General features: G+C 38.4%; 1 protein-coding gene across 3 annotated transcripts; it reads right to left on the minus strand.

The window, feature by feature from the left end:
* On the minus strand, positions 1-25,072 carry LOC115630397 (dnaJ homolog subfamily C member 7). Of its 3 annotated transcripts, none has more exons than XM_030526921.1 (4): positions 24,554-25,072; positions 1,900-2,352; positions 623-1,467; positions 1-555 (listed from the first exon to the last, which is right to left on the minus strand). In XM_030526921.1, the coding sequence occupies exons 1-4, from the start codon at positions 24,667-24,669 to the stop codon at positions 476-478; spliced, it is 1,494 nt and encodes a 497-aa protein (XP_030382781.1). In that variant the 5' UTR covers positions 24,670-25,072; the 3' UTR covers positions 1-475. The 3 variants fall into 3 exon arrangements, with proteins under 3 accessions (XP_030382781.1, XP_030382780.1, XP_030382782.1); XM_030526920.1 differs by having other exon boundaries at positions 1-558; positions 24,554-25,068; XM_030526922.1 differs by lacking the exon at positions 24,554-25,072 and adding an exon at positions 15,479-15,663 and having other exon boundaries at positions 1-558.
* Positions 25,073-25,153: the final 81 nt, after the last annotated feature.

Consider the following 25,153-nt stretch of genomic DNA (forward strand, 5'->3'; position numbering starts at 1 on the left):
TTTGGTTATCGAAAATTATTGCCGGTTTTTATTTTGCCAAATAAAAACAGAAACCAAAAATACAAAATGTACTAAAAATTTGATAGAAAATGTCTAAATTTTGTCTTGGGCTTGCCAGCAAAATATGTCGGTGTCTGTGTCTGATTCTGTTTCTGGTTGTGTGCTTATCTGCCTGTGTGATGCGGGAGGGGGTGGGCTGCAAGCAATATGTTTGTATTATGTATGGAAATCAGTTGGGTTGGATACAAGGATTACAAGGATTGGGGGTACGAACGAACTGTTTGTGCGTTTCTGTGAATATTTTCTTCATTTTGTCTGCGGCATTGGCGATAGCATTCGGGGAAACTAAATTTGAAATTAGGGCGGTAATGTTTCTGTATTTTGGAGAATCCGCCATTCTTTCACTGATTCCATCGCTTTGCGCTGCGCCGTGAAAATATATATAGACATATATGTATATATCTTTATATTGAGCTTAATATTCAAAATTAAACGAAGCATTGCGTCCGCCGCTAAATTGGAAGAAAGTGCGGAACATTTGGTTGGCATCGAAATCTGCTGTAAAAAAAAATAGGAGATAGGTTAGTGGGGGACCGATTTTGAATTGTTTTTAGAGACTTACTCTGCTCATGCTCCGCAATGTCTTGGCCGCTGTCGTAGCGACTCTTCTTGCGCGTATCTGAGAGTATGGAATAGGCCTCGCCAATTTCCTTGAACTTGAGCTCCTCAACTTTGCGTTCCTCCGCGCTGCTGTTGGCATGTCGGTCAGGATGATGCACCAAAGCCTTCTTGCGATATGCCTTCTTGATCTCATCGTCGGTGGCCTCGCGTGTTACGCCCAGTATTTTGTAGAAGTCCTTTCGTTTCGATTTCTTCAGCTCGAATTTGGCGTCGCGCAGCAGGCGCTTAATCTCCGGTGTCTTCTCGATTTGCAGTGCTGTCTCGTAGTCGGCCACCGCATCCTCGTACTTCTCCAGATCATTGTAGCAGCGTGCTCGCAACAGCAACGCCTTCAGGTATTGCGCATTCAGCTCCAGCACGTTTGTACAATCTGCGACAGCTTCGCGCAGCGCTCCGATGCGCGTGTTGACCAACGCTCGATTGTACAACAGCTTCGAGTTGATATCCTTGTTGAGTTCATCAATTTTCAGGGCATCGGTGTAGATGACATGGGCTTCCCGATAGCGACCCGACTTGAACAACATATTGCCGTTCTCCTTCATCTCCTTCAGCTGCTTGCACTTGCTGCGCATCTGCTTCGATTTGTGATGGTCCGGATCGAGCTGCAGGGCGCGCTCAAAATGTAATATGCCCTTCTCCAGGTTGTCTGTGTAGTAGAGGCAGAGGCCACGCACATAGATCGCATCCGCCGAGGTGCTGTCCAACTTCATGACGCCTACAGCAATGTCCAGAGCTTCTTCGCAACGTTCCAAAAAGGCGAGACATTCGGCCTTTAACAGGCGATACCTGAAATGATTCATCAATCAGTACATTTGTAAGAATAAGGAGAGATATAAAGTCTACTTGGATTAAAGTTCTACTGAAGCCTAACTATTGTAACGATTACACGACTGGCATGTCTCAAAAGGGCTTTTAATTTCTTAAAAAATCGAAACTGTTTGAGATATTTGTTGCTAACTCAGAAATGGGTAGTAAGAAAGAAATTTAGACTATTGAAATATTTATAGACATAGAAACATGTTCCTGTCACTAAGATATGGTACGATCCAAACGGTTTAAGGTCTCTCTCTCTCTCTTTCTTTATCTATTTCTGGGTAGTAAACCAATAGATGATTGATTTATTTTCAGCTTAGTGAACATATCTATTTGTAAGCAGCTCCCTTTTCAAGACCTATAGTCTCTAGTTCCGAATCAGTATCGTTGGGCTTGTGTACTTACCGCAAGCATGCTGGTGCCACTTTGAGCGCACTATCCAGATAGAAGACCACATTCCGATAGGCTTGCGTATCGTAGTTTGTCTGTATCGTGGTCTCTAATTGGCGCAGCTTCTGCACCGCCTGCTGCTCAGAACTCAGTGCCGTACTTTGTGGGTCCAGTTCGGCAACAGTCTTGACCGCCTGCTCGGCGCCAATGATGTCGCCCAACGCTACACAGCACTTGGCCACACGCACATAGGCCTTCTCGAACTTCGGATCCAGCCGGATGGCGTTGCGTGCATCGCTCAGGGCGCTGTTGTAGTTGAGAAGCATCATGTAGCAGGCGGCCCGATTGCCATAGTAAGCGGCCGAGTCTGGGCAAAGGGAAATCGCATCGGTATAGAGTTTGAGGGCACTTTGGTAGTTTTGTGCCTTGTATTGGTCGTTGCCGAGTTTCTTCTTTTCTTCTGCAATGCTGAAAGCACAAGGAAACAAAAAATAAATAAAAACTTGAGGCTGGTCATACACATACGTTTGTCATGCAAAATTCATAGATCGCTTTTAGGCGCGCACAAAAGAATAGCCCCCCACGGAGACAGACTACATTCCCATTACAAGCAAGCGAGCCAGCGAGCGGAGACGAGACAAGAAGGCGAAATGCACGTAATTTGAATTTTTAATTTCATGTCGCTGTCGTTTGATGGCATCGCCCGCCGGCAGTGCACTTTCCTCAAGAAATAGCACAACAAAAAGCAACAGGAAGTAATCCGCTTGCCAAGCTGAAGCGCCCAAACCATTACGATATTGTACAGTGGGTTCGAAAAATCCGGAGGAAAACCTGAGATATTCAGGTGAGATGGGGGACTAAAGGACTATTATTCCTCCTTACGATTAGTCTCCTTAATGCTTTGGCAATGCTTTATGGCATTCAGTGGAAACACTTTGGTGATAAAAATTGTCTTTACTTTGTCTAGAAAGTTTAGGTTAATACAATTAATAAATTGTATAGCTGGCTACAAGAGCTTACTATATTATAGAAGCACGCAAATTACTTCCTCTTGTTGTTCAATATCTTCAAACAAGTTCCGAATTAAATAAGAGGTTAAGTGAAAAATTCATCCTCAAATACATATGTACGTTCTATATGGCACGATTGCTCCCTTTTCTTCACGGTAAGATTTTAATCTTTTAGTTTGTAATGTTATGCTAAAGGGCTAAAAGGCACGTAGAAAATGTCTACAGCAGAGCTAGAATAACCAATTCATTTTGTTTCAAGTTTGTGCTTTAATATTTCCCCGCAAAAGGGCGAAAATGTACCTTTTCAAATATGTTAATATATGAATATATAGAAAATAATCAAATCTACAAACTCTCAAAAAACGCACGTTTAAGTCTAAATCAAATTTTAAATTCGAAAGCAAAACACATTTAAATCAAAACAAATTGAATTGAACCGGGTATAGGGTATACACGTAGGATTAGGATTCGCGCGAGCCTAGCATTCTGCGGGTTACTTTAAATGTTAAAAAAAAGTTATACAGCTTTCTTGGACAGCAGTCCTATAAAAATTTTGGGAACAATTTCTATGCCCTCGTTCTACCGTGCGCCCTTCTTGGCAAGCGCAACAACCTGTCCACTCAAATGGAGCAAGAAATTATGGTAGCTATAACAAAAAAGAAAAAAAAAACATAAGAAAAGTTGAGCACAATGGCCGCCAATAGGCCGAGACAGTAATGCGAGAACAGTTGTTGCAAACCAACCAAACACACCCCCCCTGAAGCACACCCACACCCACCAGACTATATACCCATCAAAAACTGTGAGCCATATTGCACATACGCCCTGTGGTGCCATTTGGAGTTTTGCCAGCGCCGGCTTAAGAAGAGGAACCGATTTAATGCGTTTGCGTTATGCTGTTCACACTGTACGAGTACATAGGACAGAATACATACTCGTACATGGCATTAGTGATTGTTGTTGTCGTCGTTATTTATTTGCCTTTGCCTTGTCGGTTTTGTGGCATATTTACTTGGCACATTAAAATGCATTGAATATTATATTGAGAGTGGTGGTGCCACCCCACACCCACGCCCACGCCCATGCCCTCGCCCACAACCATGCACATGCACATGCACAAGCCACCCATATTGTCAGCATGGCAACGAGAATGAATTCGCGACAAAAGAAAGCTATGGAGGCGGCTCAGTGACTCCAAGTGGTTGATTGCTTGTATTCAGCGGCAATAAATGGAATTATTGAGCCAAATGGCCAATAGAAAAATAATTAATGCTGCGATAATACGTATAAAGTGGAAATATGGAAGTCTGCGTATTAAGGGCAAGTAAAGCAAACTAATGATCAGATGACAAGCAGCCGATTGGCAGGCAGACAGATAGACGACAGACTAACATTTGACGTTGACGTTTTGATGTAAATTACTTTTAAATTTTCATTTCGCTTGCCAACAACAAAAACAACAAGCGCAGCAGCAGTACCAACAAAAACGTTAGCATTTTTTTTCCAAGCGGCAGCAAAACTTTTAATTGCTGCCATAACTTGCAAAAACGCGGCTTGTGCCAAAAAGCATGAAATCGGGGCCAGTCTATAGGTGGAGGGGTAGGGGCGCGGCAGCAGGGTCTGTACTCCAGTCAACAGCAGTTTGCATAACAATTAGAAAAACCCATAAAAGTCAAATTCGCAATGCTTGCTTGATTGGACCGAAGACGACAACGAATATTCCACAGACGACGCCATTTAAACGCCAGCCCGAAAGTAGGCAACAGAAACATGAATTTGATTTACAGTTTCCACAACAATACAATTTAATAATTTCTATGAAGCTAAGCTCCACTCCGTTCCAGTGTCGACGACATTCTTCAGGGGAAACTGCAAAGCTATTGTCGTTTAAAAATATTGCATTAGATCTAGCTATCTATCTCAGGGTAATTGGTTTCTAAGAAGCTAAGCTCCAATTCTTAGCAGTGCCAAAGACATTCTTCAGGTACTGAAAAGCTATTGTCATTTAAAAGTATTGGACTAATTGGATTTAATTATTTACTTTTTGGTTATTGTATTATAATACGAATCTGTTATTTTCGTAAACAAAAATACATAAAACTTTGTTCCTATGACTACTATATGGTAAGTATGGATTATTGTTGAATTATCTATGCAATACAATTGTTTGACATAATAATGACACACACACTTCTGTGGATAAAGCCATCTTCTACCTTCCAGTAAGGCTATAACCCCCATTCGCCAACACTTCCCTTTAATTGCCAATTAAAAATTGCAGGACTGGCAGCGCCATTGGAAAGCAGGACGTAAGGTAGGTGGTGAAAAATTTAATTTAATTTGTATGTTTTTCTTTGCTTTTTAAGTGATTTTTCCTCTTCGTTTTCTTTGAAGTAAAAAGTGGAACGCACAATCTAAAAAAATGTAGAAACTAAATGTGCAATTTATTTACAGGCAAGTGCATTAAACCGCAACCGAAAATGCACGCAATGCCTATTTAAATTACCAGCGAGCCAGAAAGCAAGCCACACAAACCCATCTGGCAATGGGCAGCTTCTACCTTCCACTCCCTCCTCTTCCTCCGCGACCGCCTCCTACAGCGCCATGGGTACGAGTTGGAGTAGTCAGCCTGCTAGATAAATAAAGTGAAAACTCTACTAAATATGCACGAACCAACACATGCAACACACACCTGCGCGCCAACCAAAACGCTGCTGGGACAGACAGACAGACAGACAGACAACAGGCAGCGCCGAAAAACGAATGGCTGGCAGGAAAGGAAATGAATGTGCGCGATGGAGAGGGGGGGTTTGGGGCAATTCAGGAGGCGGTGGAAACTACTGTGTGGAGCAGGTCATCACACCAAAGTTCAATGCGCGATAAGCGACGAGTTGAAGTCAAACGTTGCACGTTGAGAAGCGCGCATGAATAAGTAATATCGACAGGTAGAGACAGGTGGGGCGGCCATGACGGGGCACTGTGGCAAGAGTGAGAGGAGGTGCATTGTGAGGAGGCGGGCGGCAATGTGGGAGGCAAGCAGAAAATGCATCTGCTGATGAGAGTTCTGTTGCAAGTGCCCCGCTGGCTTATTTTTGTTGTTGGTGTTGCTTGCTGTATTTGGCATGTAATGCCAACGATGTGAAGATTTATGCAGAATACTGTCAACTGTCGCAGTAGTTATCAGATGCAAGTTATGCCGACAGGACATGGAAACCATATCTTGGTGGCTGAGGACACACAGACACAAACTCTTCCTATACACAGCTTTAACTGCGACGATAAAGTTTTATTTGAAAGGGAAATGTGAAATGTTTAAACTTCAACTAGAACTTGAATTCTAATGTTAATGCAAAGAAGAAGGATAGAGAGTAGAATAGAGGGTGGTAGGGCAGAGACAATGCTGAATACAAATACTCGAATAATTTTATATATTTTCTTCAATCTGAGCAATTCTTAAGATATGCTTAATCTAATCTGCTTCCATGGAACATACATATATATTCATACAACAAGTTATCTGTTGCACTGTTCATAAACAAGGGTCAAATTTGCAAGTTCTTTGAAGATCTGGGGTCTGGCTTCCGTGCTGTCTAGACGATTGACCAACTTCATTAATAGATTGGTCTTAAGAATATAAAACTAATTATCATAATGGATCTCTCCGTATTGATATGGCGACTGGAAAGCGCACAAATAAAAGGAAATCCATAATGATACTATGGATGAGGTTCTGGATTACAACTTTCTCGAGTGATGCTTCTTTAAAGAAAATATTCATTTTTAGAGAACTTTCTCACTCTTTCCTCCAGAACAATTTGCAGAATTGTTAGAACAGTGGACTGGAAAACCTCGTACCTCTAGATATCTCTTCACTCTAATTATTATTATTTGTGTTAACATTTTAGCCAATGTTTATCAAAAAACAAATTCTTATTAGTCTTTACATGGCTGCTTTAAACATCTGTTTAAACAAGGAAATAAGTTAAAACAATTAAATGATTGGCGTATAAATTAGTGTTTTTAATTTATTACTGGAACTACAAAGTTTTCTTTTAAACATCGTTTTAAAAAAGGCATAAAGTATTTTTAGTTTTACAATAAAACTTTCCATGGGTCCATCATTATTATTTTTCCAAACACTGTGATCTTTTTTTTAAATATGAAACCATTTTAAAATCTTTGCATAGCTTCAAGTAAGACCAGTTCTTAAAATGTGGTTACAAGAAAAAGATGTCCTGAAAACAAACTTAAGAACCGCTGTTGTATAGTATTTTATGAATAATTAGAGATATTTTCCACGATTTTGTTTTTCAACTCTTGCTTTAATAACTATTAAAGATCTTTTTTATGTACGTGTATTTAATATAAAGAAATCGTGTACTTGCTTATATTTTGAACTGTTGCATTTGTTTAAAAAATAAACTGACTGTGTTTAGTTCATAAAAATGGGAAAAGAGTTTTCCAGTTTAATTTAAATTAAACCTTTTATGCAGAGTGCAAACACTTTTGTACTTCACGTCACATGAAATGGCTTCGGACAGTAAAGAAAACTGTCTGTCAGGAAATGAAAAATAGAAATGCTTAAGAATTCCACTCACCGCGGTAGGAATGTGAACTCCTCTGAACTCATGTACAGGGTAGTGAGCATGAAGTAATTATTTGGATGCAATATCTACGATTGTTTGTCATACAAAATGCTAATAAAGCACCATAGAAATATAAAAAAGGAAACTACAACCACACAAATCACTTTCACGTAAAATTCTATAGTTATGTATACAAAAGATATATTTGCAATATCTATTTTATTTATTTCACTATTTCGCTGCCGCAAAGTCCGCAAAATATAAAGAATTCTGGCTGTTATAAAAGGTTGAATTGTGAACACTTTTTCTGGTGGTCGTGTCTGAAGTTTGTTGCGTTCCGTAGAAGGCAGCAGAAGCGACTGATGTTGATGCTGCTGGCGATGATTTCAATGCTGCGGCACGTAGTCGTTGCAGCGAAGTTGCAACAACAGTCATACTAGCTGCCGGGTGGTTGCTTTTCAAACGCACTGTGCACTGCCTCTCTATGGCCACAGAGAGAGCGAGAAAGAGAGCGCAATGAGAGAGAACGGAGGGAGCGAGAGAAAATGTGCAAAAGTGCATGGCAAATAGCGAAGCGCGCACAAATGCAGTGAGAGACAGCAACAAAAACAACAAAGGCTTGCGGTCGCAGGTGGTGCTGGTGCTCATTGAACACCCAGGAAACGGTGGCTATTCAGTGGGCAGTGTGGCGAGGGGAGAGGAGGGGAGGGGAGGGGAGGGACGACATGGACGGAGGACGGTTGAATATTGCAGGCAGAGAAGCGCTAACGAGACGCAACGACACCCAACAACGAAACCAACGCCATTTGTTGGTCAATAAAAAGCGCTCGGGCGCAACACGCTTAAGGAGGAGCAGCAAGCAGCCAGAAGTGGTGGCGAAGAACGGACATGACCTGCCACAAAATAAAATTGCTTGCGCTGGCACGCCGCTTACTCATACACACACACACACACACACACACACACACACACATACACGCACAGTAGGTCAAATGTGTGCTGCGTATGGCAGCACACAAAACACCGGAAACTCCATGCAGACATAATGGCGGCGCCCTGTAGTCGTTGAGTCTGGTCGTCCAAAGCCGATGCGGCATTATTTGGCTTAAGTGAAAACTTTCAATAATCGTGCGACATTATGTGTGTGTGTGTGTGCGTGTGTGTGTGTGAGTGAGTGTTTGGGGATTACTTGGAACGTGCCACATATGGCAAGTTAATGACCGCACACGCATCGCTCAGAGCCTCTATGCCAATTTTCTGGTGAGTTGTGGCACAACTTGAGCCTAGCGGATTAACCATTTATATAGAACGTGGTTGAGTTCACACTCTGCCTGCGAAAGGTCTTTAAAGTGTCTTCTCGTATGTTGTGCAAATAATTGAGCACAATATTAAATATATCATTGATTTCAATTGAACAATAGTCTCATCAGCCCCAACCATTAATTACAAGCACCAGTGCACTATACACTAGAGAAAAATTATGCTTCTTGAAGACATTCGAAAACGAGAAAGAAATCTTTACTGCACATTCGAAAGGCTTTGGTGTTTTCGAATGTATTTAGAACGATATCGAACAATAAATAAGTGATCGATTGTTTCAGTAAAAATATAAAAATTATTAGATCAGAAGAAAATGTAGAACTATTGTTGAGGAAAAGTGAAAGAAATTGAAAAGTTTTCGAATGGGTTGTTACACAAGACTAGAATTTCTACGCGATTGTCTGTTAAACGAGCACAGACATGTCGGGATATAGTTGATAGCACCTTGACAATGGTGGAGCAATGGTTATGCAGGAAGTTAATGTAAATGGTATATAGCTTCAAGGCAGACGAATATAAATAAGTTAGTGTTTTGTTCAATTTAGGTTTAGTTTCTAATCTTGTATAATAATGCCATGAGAAGATTTTTCTAAGAAAATAAAACGCACAGACATAAAGAATAGCACAACTAGAATAGAAAGAACTTAAAAATCGAAATCTGAAGTTTTAAGTCAAAGTGTTGTTCATTCAAATTCAATGAACTACCTTGAATCATAAGTTTTATCGAATAGTTATTTTTTAGATGTTGATAGTACAGCTTTTTAATGATCTAAGATTTAGTTTCTAAATGCATAAAAAAAGTCTATATCTATATCTATCACCCAATAAGATAATTTCTATTATGAGCTGGCAACGCTCTTCGATTCATAAAGTGTACAAATAATTTGGATTTATTTTGTCTGCGTTTGCCAAACATAGAGACTTATTTGGCAATCTATGGGTTTTACGACGGTTATTGTCAGAACTGCTGCGCATTTTCGGGCCTCGACGAATCCGTCAAGAACAAAACCGAAAGAACTCCAGAATGACTACTTGAAGTTGGTTGCGATAGCTTTAGAGATTTTTTATTTTTTGCAATTTTCTCAAAAATAAAATTAATTAATCTGTAACTGAAAAAGCGATTCTTCAAAAACAAGTCGACATTTAGCAAAATTGTTTAACATCGCATAGCGTGTATGTTTATCGAAAGGTTACAATATTATTTATTCACTTATATGTACATAAGTGTATCCCATTTTGTGAGACCTGTCACGATTTATTCTAGTCCCCAAACAAAGTGTGTTACATTTCAATATACTACAAATAATGGATTGTACAAGTATATAGCAGTCAGGGAGTTTTGTCAGTGCAGTTATCATCGTCATTCTAATATGCCATGCACAATTCATGTTCTATTGACACTTGCTTCAAATTGAATTTATGGAACCCAGCTTAGACGGGTCGTTGGACGTTCGCTTCGATTCTCCGTCCATCCGTCCGTCGTTGTCTGTTGCTGGCAGCTAGTTGACAATGTTTATAGATGCATGTGTGTGCTATTTATGTATGGGAGTACACATAACAATAAAAATGCGCTCTACAAATTTATGGCTACATGCTCTACATGTGCACATAACACGTGCTGAACTTTGCCATCATTGGGAGGGGGTGGTGAGGGGTTAAAATAGTCGTTGAGTTGGGCGCTCTATAAAGTCATTTGCTAGACTTGTGCATGGACTGGCATAATAAGGACGCAATATGCAGAAGAGCAGCAAAGTTAAAAGTGGAATTTTATGCGACATGGGGGGCGGGGAATGTGAAAAATGTTTCCAGATTATCATTTACCATATATTTCAATAGAAGGTTTTTATTTGTGAGCTTTTGAATCTTCGCAGACCTACAAGTAGATACAGATGCATTGCAAACATTGCATTACGTATTTGTTTTAAGTGCAGTTTGTACCAAATCGTACAATTTTGAATATAACGTACTATCTTGGACCACTTATAAACAAGTTTATTAAGCAATATGTCAGATACGGTACAAGCGTCAGTCAACAGAAATATCAAATTAAGTTTTAGGATCACTTTTTATCAGACTGCTCTAAAAATCATTCGTTAAGAGTACTGATGAAATGAATAGATAAATTCGTCTGTTCGTACGTCCGTCCGTATGAACACCGATTACTTTTCAATCGCAGTAGCTAGGGACACCAAGCTTGGTATGAAATTTGTTGTTTTAGAAACCATACCTCCTCAACTAAGTATAGATTGTCGTAAAGATCCCCGTTACTAGAGAGACTTTGTTTCCTTATGGAGACATGGTAAGCAAATATTGTAATTTTAAGTGCCCTAGTAAATGACGCCATAGTCTGGAGTATCAATCATCGAAATCGGTACTCTATATCAAACAATCTTAGTACGACTACTATACTCAGATGTTTCTTTGAAATTGGTTGACATTCATAGCCTAAACTTCCCTTAGAGTTTACATACCTCGATTAATTTTGAGAATTGTGGAGGCTGCAGAGGGTAGTTGGGAAGTGCATTACACACAGGAGAAAAATATAAACTTATCCTTTCTCGAACGTACGTTCCTTTGGGAGTATGTTGCATATTATTCTCTCCAGGAGAGAGAGGGTGATGCATTTGATGGCAAGTCTATACTCGCCCATCATTGTCCGAATTTGAACAAGAGAGAACGCTACAGTCGAGCAAGCCCGACAGTGTAATACCCTGTACCCAGGTAAACTTCCGTCACTGAGTTATATGCGCCCATAGCAGCAGCAAAAAGAGGAAGAAGAAGAGCGAACTTGTTGCTGCAGTTTGGAGAGGTTGTACTGGCGAGAATTTGTTTCGCTAATAACTTTTCTTAGAATTGACCGAATTGAATAAAATTTGAACAACAGTAGACAATTATATATAAATTATGTGTGCAAAGTTTGATTTAGGTAGCATTTGAAATGTGGACGCTATTGATGAAATTCTGCAGCGGGGGAAGGGGGGGAAAATTCCAAAAAAATAAAATAAACTCGTCCTTTCTCGGACCTAGGAGAATCTGGATGCCAACTTTGGTTATTCTAGCTTTTATAGTTTCTGAGATCCTCGCGTTCATCCAGACGGACAGACGGACGGACAGACGGACGGACGGACAGACGGACGGACGGACGGACATGTCTAGATCGATTTCTCTCGTCATGCTGATTCAGAATATATATACTTTATGGGGTCGGAGATGCTTCCTTCTGTATGTTACATACTTTGCACAAACCTAATATACCCTTTTTACCCTACGGGTACAGGGTATAAAAATGACTTTTGATTAGACGCACAAACAATAAAAGGTGGCACACATGGAAAGTTTCTAGACATGCGCACATATTATACGGCTTTTAAAATTTCGGCATTCTTTTGGTTTTCAGACAGCACTTCCACTCACTTGGAATTGCAATTACTTACGAGTATGTATGGACTTATGAATATGTTGTCCGATACAAAAATGTCTCGTTTAACTGCCACCGTATTTTATGCTGCAATTCGGCCCGCATATCTGCTCCCCCCCTCCTCCCTCTGACTCATTTGTTAGCATGGCGTGCTGTTGAGCAACTGCAATAAAATGCATACAAATTTAACGCAACGGCAATTTAAAATGCAATCTGCACACGCCCACAATGAAGGCGACGTCGACAACTGCAATAACAACAACAATGGCCGCATACACACGTATGTTTGTATGTATGTGCATAGCTGCCATATAACTATGGAAACCCCTGCCCGCGAGCATTGAAAACATTTATGCCGGGTAATAAAAAGGCACACCCGAAAAATAAAAAATAAAAACAATAACATAAAAGTTATAGTGCGGTGGCAGCGACAGTCAACGACAGTTTTCTACATGTGGACCACACATACTTGTACAATAAATAATGTTGGACACGAAATTTGTTGCCTTTGCTGCAATATATGTACACACATATATATACTATATACAAACTCATATATATGTAGTTGTTGTTTTTGGCACACACTATATGGCTGGAACGACTGCTGCTGTCGCCCCAAAACTTGGGCTATGTGCGGTTCTGAAACGGCACGCAAAGATGTCGACAAGAGTCCAAATGTTGGCCAACATAAGGAATGTGCATAATATTTGTGCAGTTGGCAGCCAGCTGGGCCTTCTGGGCAAAGCTTATGGCCTATGTTTGGTGGCATTTGGTCAACAGGCGTGCGGTGGAGAGGAGAATGGCCGGCGCCGTCAACGTCACATTTTAAACGGATGCGCAAAGGCTTTGAATGATCGATCGACTAATCAAATCAATCGATTGGCTCGTTGGCGCGTTGTCTGCTTTTTAGTTTCTTCTGTCCGTCTATCTGTCTGTCTGCGTTCATTGCACTTTGTTGCTCCTCTCGGACGCTTAAATGAGTTAGGAAAAGCGTGTGAAGGGCATGCGATGAGCGTCGACGTGTGGGCTTGTCCGCATCAGACAAATGATTCAGACGGCAGTGGCGTGTGGGCTTCGGAATATACCCAGCTACTATTTGTTTAATGATTTGCACAAATCGGCTTACGCAATTCTGATTTATCGCACTCGACATCTATAAATCATGAGCATGTATTACCAAAATAAACGCTTTGAAAATGCTTAGAAAACTAAGTGAAGCTATGTCTAGAAAAAGATTTTAACAAAACTAATCTCTTTATTTTAGAGGCCAAACAATAGTTAATAAATCAATGAATCATTATATATATTTATATTTGCAGATTAATATATACAAACATATTTGCATTAAAATACTAACCCACCAATCCGTTAAATACCAACTCTTCAACTCTTCTTCATCAAATTAACAAATTAAGTGTACATAATTCTACGAAAAAATGGGCTAACACATGTGCCCATTAAACGGAATAATCCATTAGTTTGTCAATGCATATGTACAAGTAGTTCAATATACCAATCTATGAAGTAAGTATAAATGTTTATCAATATATTTGGCTAAAAATCAATGCATCAATTTGTTTATACATTAAAATATATATCAGCTTATCAATACATTCATATATCAATAGATCAACTTCATAAGTTCATTTATATTATATCAACACAGCAGTATTACTATATTATCAAAAATATGTAAGTAAAAGATGAGGCAGTGAACTAGAAAAACAATACAACAATTAAATCTATTATCCCATATATAGTATATAATTAAATATTATTTTGCAAGGCGCATATTGATATATCAATACTCTAATCCACAATATAAGATATACAAGTATATCATTAAATCGAACTAAATTTGATCAATCGTCGTCATTCTACGTATACCAGGTAAATTAAAGGGAACTGAAGAAAGAGAAATTAGATGTTGAGGATAGAAATTAAGTGTAGATCTTAAGTAACAAAAATTTCTATAAAAAAATCTGATTATTTTTTAATTCAACCTTTTAAGGTCTTATTATGTAAGGCCTTTACACAGGTACTGCATAATTACAATTGAAACATCAAAAAATTCAAATATTTATTCACATATCAATTAAAACAAAAAGATATTATTAAAATTCCAAATGCGTCTTTTAAGAGACTGACATCCTCATATACTTAGTATATTCAATTAAAATATATGATTTATTAGTTGCAAATGATTAAAAACTGATAAAGAGAGCTTTAAGAAATTATACAAAACTTTTTGCCCATTACTTCGTTTATCAGGAAATAGCACTGGAACCGAAACTAACGGTTCAAATAATGGAAGCGATACTGAATGCCAATTTAAAAAATTTTATTTGCCATTAGAGGCGAAAATTTGAAATATTCACCAAAGTTGGTCGCTGTGGCTACATTACACAACGTTACAACATGAATGGAAACTGATTTGGAAACGAATAAAATAAATATCGGAACCTACAATTATGGATTTGTACATTTTTTAATAGCAAGCCGATAGCTTAATGTTCAAATTGATTTCGGACCTACTCGATATCGAAACTGGTATCACCGAAGTCAATTATATTTACTAGTTATGATCCTTTTCGAATTAAAAAAAAAAGACTGATAAAATCGGATAACTTTTTAGGGAAGTGTAGAATATAGGCCGGTGTTAAGTGATTCGGTTCTAAATTCAACTGATACTATAAATATTTAAATTAAATCAAAATGCATCACAGTTAGTGATGGTCGAACTGTAATAAAAAATGTTTATCAATGCACTTTTAGTCGCTGTCGTTATAAGTACATATGTATATGTATACAGAGAATATACAATCTTACATATATACATATGTATGTGCATACTTGCACGCCTTGATCCACAAATAGTCCGGGTGTGTGCATGTGTGTGTGTGTGTGTGTGTTATATAAGGGCGGTCAAGCCAATGTCCACATGAACGAGCAAATGGCGGTCAGAAGCTTGTCGCCCGGTTCGATCACCTGTTCGTAGTCCGTCGCAGCGATATCAGAAAGTGCTGCGGTTTTCATTTGTTGCCAGCCCCTCTCTTTTATGTTGAATTCCCTTCCCCTACCCCTTTATATACACAAGTACATTTATATAAATACATTGGCATGTCTGTATATATGTAATCTGTATGTAATATGTATGTATGTATGCATGGGCAACGAAAAGTCAGACAGCACTCGTTCCCATTTGCTTTTAAAATTAAATAAAAAAAAAAAATAAGAATAGCAGATAAAACGAAACTTACTACAACATTTTCGGCACAGTGCGTAGAGTCTTTTGGGTATACGAGTACTTTCGATTCTCTCTTGATTTTGTTTGAGCGTTGCTTTTAATTTAAAGGGAGGTATCACTGTTTAATTTGCACTTGATTTCCACCGTTTCGCAGCTTCTTAGTTTGACACACTTTTGAGCAATTATATTTATATAGTATTATATATACATACATATATACCTTTTTTTACTGATGCAATCAATGCAATCAACGAAACATTTGAATTTAATTTTTCAGTTTAAGGCAAAAATCTCAAAGCGATCTGAGTTCTAAATGAAAGTTAACTTTGTTTGCGGACCATGTGGGTTTTCATTTTATGGCCAACAACAACAAACACAGCAAGATAATCACCAATGGCTTGGGATTTGAATATATATTTTCTTTTTTTTATTATTTATATATACACCGCACATGTATGTATGTATGTATGTATACGGCTTTCGAGTTTGATTACAAGTAAATGTGCCAACCAATACATACGTAAGCCACATACATATGTAAGTATACACTACATATTCAGAAACGTCGAACCAACGAACCGATCACAAGTTGCAGCTGTTGTTGTATTTGTTGTAGCTGTTCTTTTTGTTTGTTGGCGTTGTCTGGCCCCGATCGCGACGACGACAACGACGTTGTGGCGGCAACAACTGACAACGCACTGCCAGCAAAATGCAGTGGCGAGCCATTTGGTAGTCGCCGATGTCGAAGCCGCCGTCGCCGATGCAATTCAGGAATGGCGGTCGACGACAGCGGCAGCGTCGCTGCCAACGCCGACCGAGCAGTCGATGCAAGCAGAGCAGAGAATTTTTCATTTGTGCCGAGTCTTCATTAACAGCCTTACGCACTTTTTATAGCTTGCGGTGGCACCAGCATGAGGCGCTGGAATTTGTACAAAACCAACTCATCTCTGCCTTGTTTATTTAAACAATTACTTTCCCATATACTTGTATTTCATTTATTGCTACTCTTCACATTTTCACTTCCCGATTTGATGAGAAACAAAAAATAATAAAATGAAAATGGATGTGTGGGCGTGAACCTGACATGCCTTTATATCGCTCCTCTGTCTGTCTGAGACACATGAGAATTATTTATAAGACCAAAATGTGCATATGGTTGAGATGTGAAAAGAAGCGACCAGGAAGAAAGTTGTTTCAATTGTTCCAAGGTTCGTTGAGATGTGGTCAGAAAACTGGAAAAGTAACTAAGTAGTGTAACTTAACTTAACCTTTTTAAAGCGTAACCAAAATAATTTCATTTTGTTTTTTAGAATTTAAAAATATTTGCTGCGCCATTTTTAGGAAATCATTGTCGAATCAAATTTTTGACATGTTTTTCAATTTTTGATTTCTTTTCCTTTATATTATAAAGTGTTTTCATTTATTTTACAGTCATTAATTACTGAAAGATTTTAATAACAACTTATTTTTCACGTTAATACAGGCACATTGACTAAAACTTTCTATGTGAGCTCTCCTAATCTTTAGGCAACACAAGTTTCTTCTATTTCTGTTTTATATGTTCCTACCTTTCTCCAACACAGAATTTCTGTAATACTGTTTACAATTCCAGATCTACTTAAACTAGGCCTTATACATCTATATGTAATCAAGTTAGGATAAAACCTAAGAAGACTTATTTTCGCAACAATTTAGCCCCAGTAGCATAAAGTATTAACGCAGCAAGGGTTCTTCTGTTTTTTATCAAATGTATTACAATTTATTTATTATTATTATTTATTTTTGAACGAATGCCTTAATTGTTGGTATTTTATAAAATTGTCGCTCTTTTTAACAAGGAAGGAGTCAATAAATTGAAGCAAACTTTTGACATAATTCTGATTTAAAGTTTGATCCAGTTATTATACCTACCGTAATTTGAATTAAATTATATTAGGGTTTAATAGTTTTGAAATCCAATTAACTTAAATTAACTGAGCTGATTATTTAAAAACAAATTTTTTTCGAAACAAAAATTCTATCGTTTCAACGTACGGAATTTCTTCAAAATACTGTTTCGTCAGAGAGCTATAAAGTTGAACCAATAAAAAAATGAAGCATATAACTGCGTTTAGAGGTTTTTACTGGCTCCATACAAAAGTGGATGAGGTAGAGCACAGGTCGGGCAGGTCAGTTTTCCAGTTAAAGCTTAACATATGTTTAAAATGGGCTTTTGCTTAATTCGCCAAATATTCGACGGAGCTATTCGCTTTTCACGCGAGCTATAAATGGTTGCCTACTTTACAAGTATCTCACAAGCCAGCCATCAACCACACCACAGCTCAATTTGTAAGCAAACAGACTAATCAAAAACCACAACTAAGTCAAGTACGAATGCATGATGTATGCGAAAATGGAAACCACACAGAGTAGCAAGTGAAAGTACCCACAAGCAATTAAAGCCACCATCAACAATAACAAAGGAAACAAAAACTTGCAATCAGAAACAACTGAAATAATTCACACATACTCGAACTATGCATGTTTATATATAGATATGTGTATTATAAAAAGGAGGAGCGGTAATCAAGCGCTGCCAAGTGAAATTGGCGCAGTAATTGAACAAATGCCTCAAATTACCAGCCACAATAATAATGTAATATAGTAAAAACAAAGCGATCGAACAAACACAATCGCCGCAAAACTGTAAATGCCGCAAAGTGCCTTGCAACTCAATTTTTACAATTTACAAGCTGCCGACAAGTGCGCCCCGAGCGATTGAAATGAAAACCAAGTTGAAAGCGGCGGCAACGCCTCGCCAATTGGCGGCCCCTGCCCCTGCCCCTCAGCTACACTCACACTCCGACCCTGCCACATTCGCCATAAATATGCAGACGAGCTGAAACCGACAAGCTACAAAAAAACAAACAAACAAACTAACTTGTTTCTCACTCTTCACGTTGAAGAAAGTGCAGACAACATTCATCTCCATGTCGTCTGAGATTGAGGCTCGTTTTGCAACATCAACAACACCAACAACAACCTGTCCGCGCCGCAAAGAAGCAGCTGCGACGAGACGAGCAAAAATAGCCGTACAAGCCAAAGATTTTCAGTGTCAGATAAGAGACGACACTAATAGCTGACGGCTGCTTAAGCTTTTGATACCCAGGCCGAGATATAAACAGTATACTTGTATATATAGTATGTATGTATACTCATTTAAAGAGCTGCAAAAACAAGTTGCAACTCAAGTCGTTGCACTAGCCTTTCAACAAGCTTGAATTATGGCCATGATATGATATGCATATGAAGTGAGTGAAGTAACTTTTCTATTCCGGGTTGGGAAAACGAACCAGAAGATGAGGTTGTACCCCATGCTTAATACAAAAGGAGGCAGCATTCTTTTCCACTCTGATTCACTCAATCAAGATGTGCTTAAGCACGAGGAAACGTGTAGAACTATGGCATTGAGAGCTCTTCTTACATACGTATAAGTACTGTGTTCACTCTATCGATAGATTATTATAGAAATGAACGTGAACACATTAGGACAACTATATAGATTCAATGAGTTGCGCAAATTCTTTAATAGTTTACACTATTCAGTGTTTTGGACTGATTTTCCCACGATTTCAACGAATTGTTGAAACTTCATCTGAAAAAATGGCCTGAAAATTATGGCAGTCCAACACACCACACTAATATTAATTATATTTTTTAAAACCTACTATATTCATCAAAAAAAAAAAAAAAAACTTTATGAAAGCTTGTCAAAAACATTTTCTTTACGTATTTTTTCAATAAAACCCAACAAATAACCTCATTATGCATTTCATTTATGGGTTTCAGTTCCATTAGTATTATGTATCGAAATTATACCGAAAACACCGTGACAATATATTTTTAACCACAACCATGGCTAACACTAAGCCTTATCCTACTTGGAACGTTAATCATGTTTTAAAAATACGTATGGTTATGATATTACTTTTGGAATTAATTTGTTTTATATTTATTTTATTTTAAAAAATCTAAAATTTTTCTGTCAATACAGATTACAATATTATTATATTATAATATTGCGTTATAATTTTAATAAAATAATGTCTATTAACACGGTGAACATTGTTTTTGGCATTTAAGCAGCTATGGCCCGATTCACAGTCAAATGTAGTCAGAGACATAATATGTAGATCTAATAAACTAAGAACTAATAAGAAGAGGAGAAAGCAAATTAGATTAAGGAGCACAACGAAAAAAACAAAACAAAAATCTCTAATTTGTTTGTCTGTCCGCAAGCTATGCTCACACTCAAATAAACGATTTAAACGAATTGTTAATTTTTTCAGAATCTAGTCTGTTGTAAAAATTGCTATAGTCTTGAAATGTATTGAAATGTACTTAAATTTCCGTTGTGTTTTTCGATCGTTTTTAGTTATCAAACCGACTAAAGTTCAAGGGTTTTCCAGCTGAACATATTTCCACAACATTTGGCATTGAAATGTGAGGCCTGCTAAGCCATAATAACACGCTATCTGTATTATCATCAGTGGAGCACTCACTCGTACTCGTACTCGATCTTGAACCTTGACTTTAAAGTTTGAACATGCCTTTGCCATTTTGGGTCAACTCAGCGTCCGAATAAGCTCGAAATGAGTTCCATTAAACAATCATTTTTAATAAATAATTTTGCCACCAAATTGCAAACACGCGCACACCGTCTGTGCTGAATTACGTAAGTTAAACAATTTCAATTTAACTCTGAACAAAAAAGAACGAAAAACCCACGACATCCGCCAGCAAAAATTGAAAGCTGCTCAAGAAGCGCTATGTAAGAATTGGCGGGGTCTGGGGAACCAAGTCTAAGCCCGAGGCGAAGCAACCAAGTGGGCGCTCGCTGCCAACGCCAACAACGAATCGAAACAATAACCAGCACAGCACACAACCTTCTAATGGCGCACAACTAAGTAGCAACAATAATAATAATTGCAAAACAAGCTAACAACAACGGCTTGAATCGATAATCTAATTGACCCACTTTGTCGACGACAACTACTCGCTGGAGCTTCAAGTTTCGGAGCCCGAAAACAAAACGCAGAGAATGGCAAAGCTAATTGCAGAAGAAGGAGCCAGAGAAGTATTGCTGGCAGCTCTGACTGACAATAAAAAACACAACAATTTTAATAACAACAAAGCGGAGTGTCTGGACGCAGTTGGGTAAAAAATATTTGGGTTAAGCGGACACGCGTGTGATTTGCAGAATTGGGGTCGGCGGTTCTGTTTATTGTTTCTGAATACATACAGCAAAGTTTAGAAAGCAGCTTTCAATTGGTTCAGTGCTACTCAAACTGTATTCGGCCTTGCCGCTTGCAGCCATAAATCAAGCACCTTGGATCGTGTAGTGAGGCCCAGTTGACTGGTTAGACAGGTCAGCTTTGGGCCATTGGTAGAGCTGAGTTGAGGGGCACTCGTGCCCAAAAGTTTGCCAAATGGCTAATTGGAGTTTTGTGCTCCATTTAGGTTGACGGCAGCTGAATGACCTGGAGGCCTTTGCCTTGTCAATTAAATGGCATTTAAGCAAATAGAATAGACAGACATTGAGCGTAAGTTGGCCAACAATAATATTTTGAGCCATCAATAAACTGGGGCAATGTTGGGGAAAAGTAAGACAGTCGAAATATGGGAGACTATTTCGAGTACCATTTCTTTCGATCATCTGACCATTTCAATTACCTACTTAATGAACTTCATATTTCAAAAACACATGCAACTACTAATAGAGCGTACAATATAGACAGCGTCAGAATATATATAAAATCTGCCAACACCAATAATTCACATTAGTTTAAGAAAGAGTTTTAAAATATATGTATGAAGGAGGAACGAAAGAAAGCGACTTACTAAGTATTTTAGGGTTATATTTAGACCAAACGATATATCAAGCATAAGCTATAAAAAATGCACAATCGAGAAATATAACTGAATAACTGTAGCTATAATATGCACAAATAGGTCAGCATAAAACTGAAGTTATTTTGGGGCTATCAGTGGAATATTTAAGACAAGAAACCATTTTGGTATCTGATTGCGATACCATCGTTGTATTACTCTCTGAACTGATTGCCAGCCATTAGTTAGATAGCATTACCTCGTCGACTTACAAAACCCTCCCACTTAGGTTGAGCGTTTGGCAACTGTCTAAGCCGATTGAAACATTATAGCGACAACTAAGTTTCCAACCAAACGAGTTTCCTTTTTCAACTTAACGACTACTCATCACCACCGTCATCAGCAACAGCATCATCTCAATCGTCATCTTGTAGAGAGGAGGTAATAACTTTTATAATTTCTGACTGACACGCGCTCGTCTGCTGTATAACAATAAAACTAAACCTGCTGAGCATTATACTATATATATATTACGAGTATAATTCATACAAATACAACAAAGCTGGTTTCTACTTGCTTGGCTGACTGGCTGGCTGGCTGATGATGACTCAGGCGAGTCGAATCGAGTCGATGGCATGGGCCATCAGTGAAATTTCTTTTGAATTGGCCTAAACAAAAAGTCGTTTCGCCAATCTTTGAGTCAACACTCACATATACACACATAGTATGAATGTATAGACTACCTATAATAGTTTGTAAATTGAAATTATCTAATTGAGGCAACACGTCAGCGAAAAGTCAAGTTCGTGCCGCTTGGGGTTCGTTCACATTTTGTGCAAATTTTTTTCGACACTTGTGTCGCGTGTAGGCTGCGGCAAGCACCTTGTTTGCATTTTGTTTTTGTTGCTGAATAAACCTAATAAAAACAATGAACCATTTGAATGCGACTTTTTAGTGCAGAAAGTCATTAACATGACCAACCATTTGTTATTGTTTATCATTCAAATGGGATTTGGAGTGTGACGGACCGCGGTCTCGTTTAAGAAGTTCGCTGACATTTGCCAGCTTATGGAGGTTTCCTAATTAAAGGTCAACATTTATAGGCATGTAGGTAGAGGATCGGGTTTAGGAAGCCATTTTTACTGTACATATATTACACAAATATTCGATTCTGCAAGGTTTTTGCCGATGGAAAAACAAAGGAAAGCTTCAAGTTAATGACTGGCAGGATTGATACTCTAAAGACCTCACTGCTTACGATGTACATGTGACTTCTTAACTGGACGATCGGATGGTGAATGACCAGAAAAGGTGACCGGATCCATGGGATCCAGGCAGTACCGAGGATGCTGTTGGCAAAACTACATACCTGTATGTATGTAAGGGCAGTAGAACCCTCAGGGCACGTTAATAATAGAATATAATATTTAATTGAAACAAAATTCAAATCACTCTTAGGCCACCAACTATATTTTGTACAAAGCATGTAGAATTTTCTCAAAAATGAATAATTTGTCTAATAAAAACAACTAACAGTGTTTGGTTTTCATTTCTTATTTTATTTTTAGAGTCAAAAAATTCCCCTAGCTTGACTCCATAAAGAACAAAGAAGTATAAAATTTTCTTGTATGGCTATAGACAGAGATTAGATTTATGATTATAACTTCCTGTAGAGTTTACATATTCGGATAAAACTTGATACGAGGATACATAAGCACTAAGAGCGTGTAAGAAATGTAACTTCAAAAATTATGGTTCTGAATCGTAAGTAGTTCTAAAATATATAAACAAGAGCTTTTTAATATCAGGCTCCGATCTCTGCCTCATTCCAAGAAGCTTACAATTGCTTCCAGTTGTTGCGAACGAACAATATTTTAATGGCCGATTGATCGATTTTTTGTAGCTGAGAGAAATACAACAAACGTTTCCATGTGTTTCAGGCACGCGAATTTCGTATTTGGCATGTCGAGTACAAATAATCAAGTGCGCATTTCTGGGTATGCATAACCAAGACATCTAATATACATTTTATCAACTTCTACCTATCTGTGTACATACGTATGTATATATATACTATATACTATATATCTTCGGGTTGACTCATGTTGTTGTTTCAGCCAACACGAACCAAACTGCGAATGACGCAGAACCTAACGGAAACAGCTCAGCAACAACCCCGTGAGCATTTCCAAAACCTGAAGAGAAATGCAAAGCCAAATAATGCATATATTTTTTATATTGTCTACGACGTTTTCGACTCAATTTGGTAGGAACAACTTTTTGTTCTAAACCAAAGTCTGCCACAAATGGAGAATGCCAACCGGCCAGGCCAAGCCAAGCCGAGCAGCTGTTTCTGAGGCGGCGCCTGACCTTCATGATGCGGGCAATCACAACAACAACAACAACAACAACATTTGTCACAATACGGAAACGAGTAATGTAGAAGAGCATGCTTGTTGTTGCTGTTTTTTGCAGAATAAATGGCAATTTAAATAAATTGCAAATTGGTTGGGAAGAAAGCAACTATGGTGACAAGCGTGACTGCAAATGCTAAATGAAGCGTTGAGGACATTAGAACAATAACAACAAATTTACGACTATTTTTGAGAGAGAAAAAACTAAAAGAAACAACACGCCCATACTTTGCAGTTTGACGGTCACTGTGCAGGCACAGCTGTGCACAATGCACCTATAACTGTAACAGAGAAAAAAAGACGCACGAAAATCGTTATCGCCAAGGAATATTTTTGCAGCAAATTGAGCGAAAAATGCTTATTTCGCAAAAATAGCAAATTTGAAACCCAAACGTTCCACACACACACACGAACAGAGAGAAAACGCAAGCGAAGGTTGTGTGCAAGATAAGGCAGAAAAACCAGTTTCTTGCTGTTGGCCAATAAGCAAAAGAATAAATCCCATATTCTCAGGGACAAACAAACGTTGGCGTTTTGCCTGCACTTGGCGTTGACTACCTGCCCCTGACCATGTGCGCAGCGCCAACTGAAGAATATAATTACAAAACATTATATGGGCATACTTGTATACATCATATATATGCATGTGTGGGTTCGTTTATGTGTCAAGCAACCGATTACATAAAGATATCACAAAACATGAGGGGTGGGCAATCAGAGTTTGTTTCACACACACATTCAAATATACATACATAGGTGCAGGTTATGTTCATACATATGTATATACAAATACCAAATTTACTCACGTTGCATTATCCTTCGGCACAATTTGCACACAATCCTCTTGTTCCAGCTCCACGTCCATGTCGGAATTAGTTGAGTTGTCCTCGCTATCACTAACTAAAATAACTTCGCCGTCCATTCAATCGTTCGGTACTGATAAAAACTTGAAACTGACTTTTTTTTTTGTATATTTTTAAACAATTTTGGTTTTAATTTGTGTTTTGAGTTTTTAAAAACCGTTCACATGCATATATTTTCCGTCACACTGTGATTATTTTTTCGTGCGTTTCTTTTTTCTTTTATATATGTACACACACACGCGAGATTTGCACTCTTGCCTCCGCTCCGCTCTCGCCTAACTGCTTCGGTGTTAGCCTGCGCACGCTGCAGCTGATTGATTGATTTTTTTCTTGCTGTTGTTGCTCACAAGTCCGACTTGGAAATGGTTGTTACTGGAAATTTAGCAAGCCGTTCGAATTAAAACAATGTATAATTTATATGCTGCAACCAGTCAAAATTTTTTCAACCGAACCGCCCGACAGCGTGCGCAATAGCTACACTACTAACTAATGAGCTTGAGACGCCTTGTGGTCGTGTCGACTACTCGCAATGCTCAACTTACT

The sequence above is a fragment of the Scaptodrosophila lebanonensis genome, unplaced genomic scaffold (genome assembly GCF_003285725.1).
Source record: "Scaptodrosophila lebanonensis strain 11010-0011.00,11010-0021.00 unplaced genomic scaffold, SlebRS2 tig00001410-arrow-pilon, whole genome shotgun sequence".
NCBI classification, from domain to species: Eukaryota; Metazoa; Arthropoda; class Insecta; order Diptera; family Drosophilidae; genus Scaptodrosophila; species Scaptodrosophila lebanonensis.

Coding starts and splice junctions, on each gene's coding strand:
- LOC115630397 (XM_030526920.1), bottom strand. CDS start 24,669: ATGGACGGCGAAGTTATTTTAGTTAGTGATAGCGAGGACAACTCAACT. Junction 2,353..24,553: donor GTGCCGAAGGATAATGCAAC/GTGAGTAAATTT, acceptor TTGTGCTTTCAG/CATTGCAGAAGAAAAGAAGA. Junction 1,468..1,899: donor GTGGCACCAGCATGCTTGCG/GTAAGTACACAA, acceptor GAATCATTTCAG/GTATCGCCTGTTAAAGGCCG.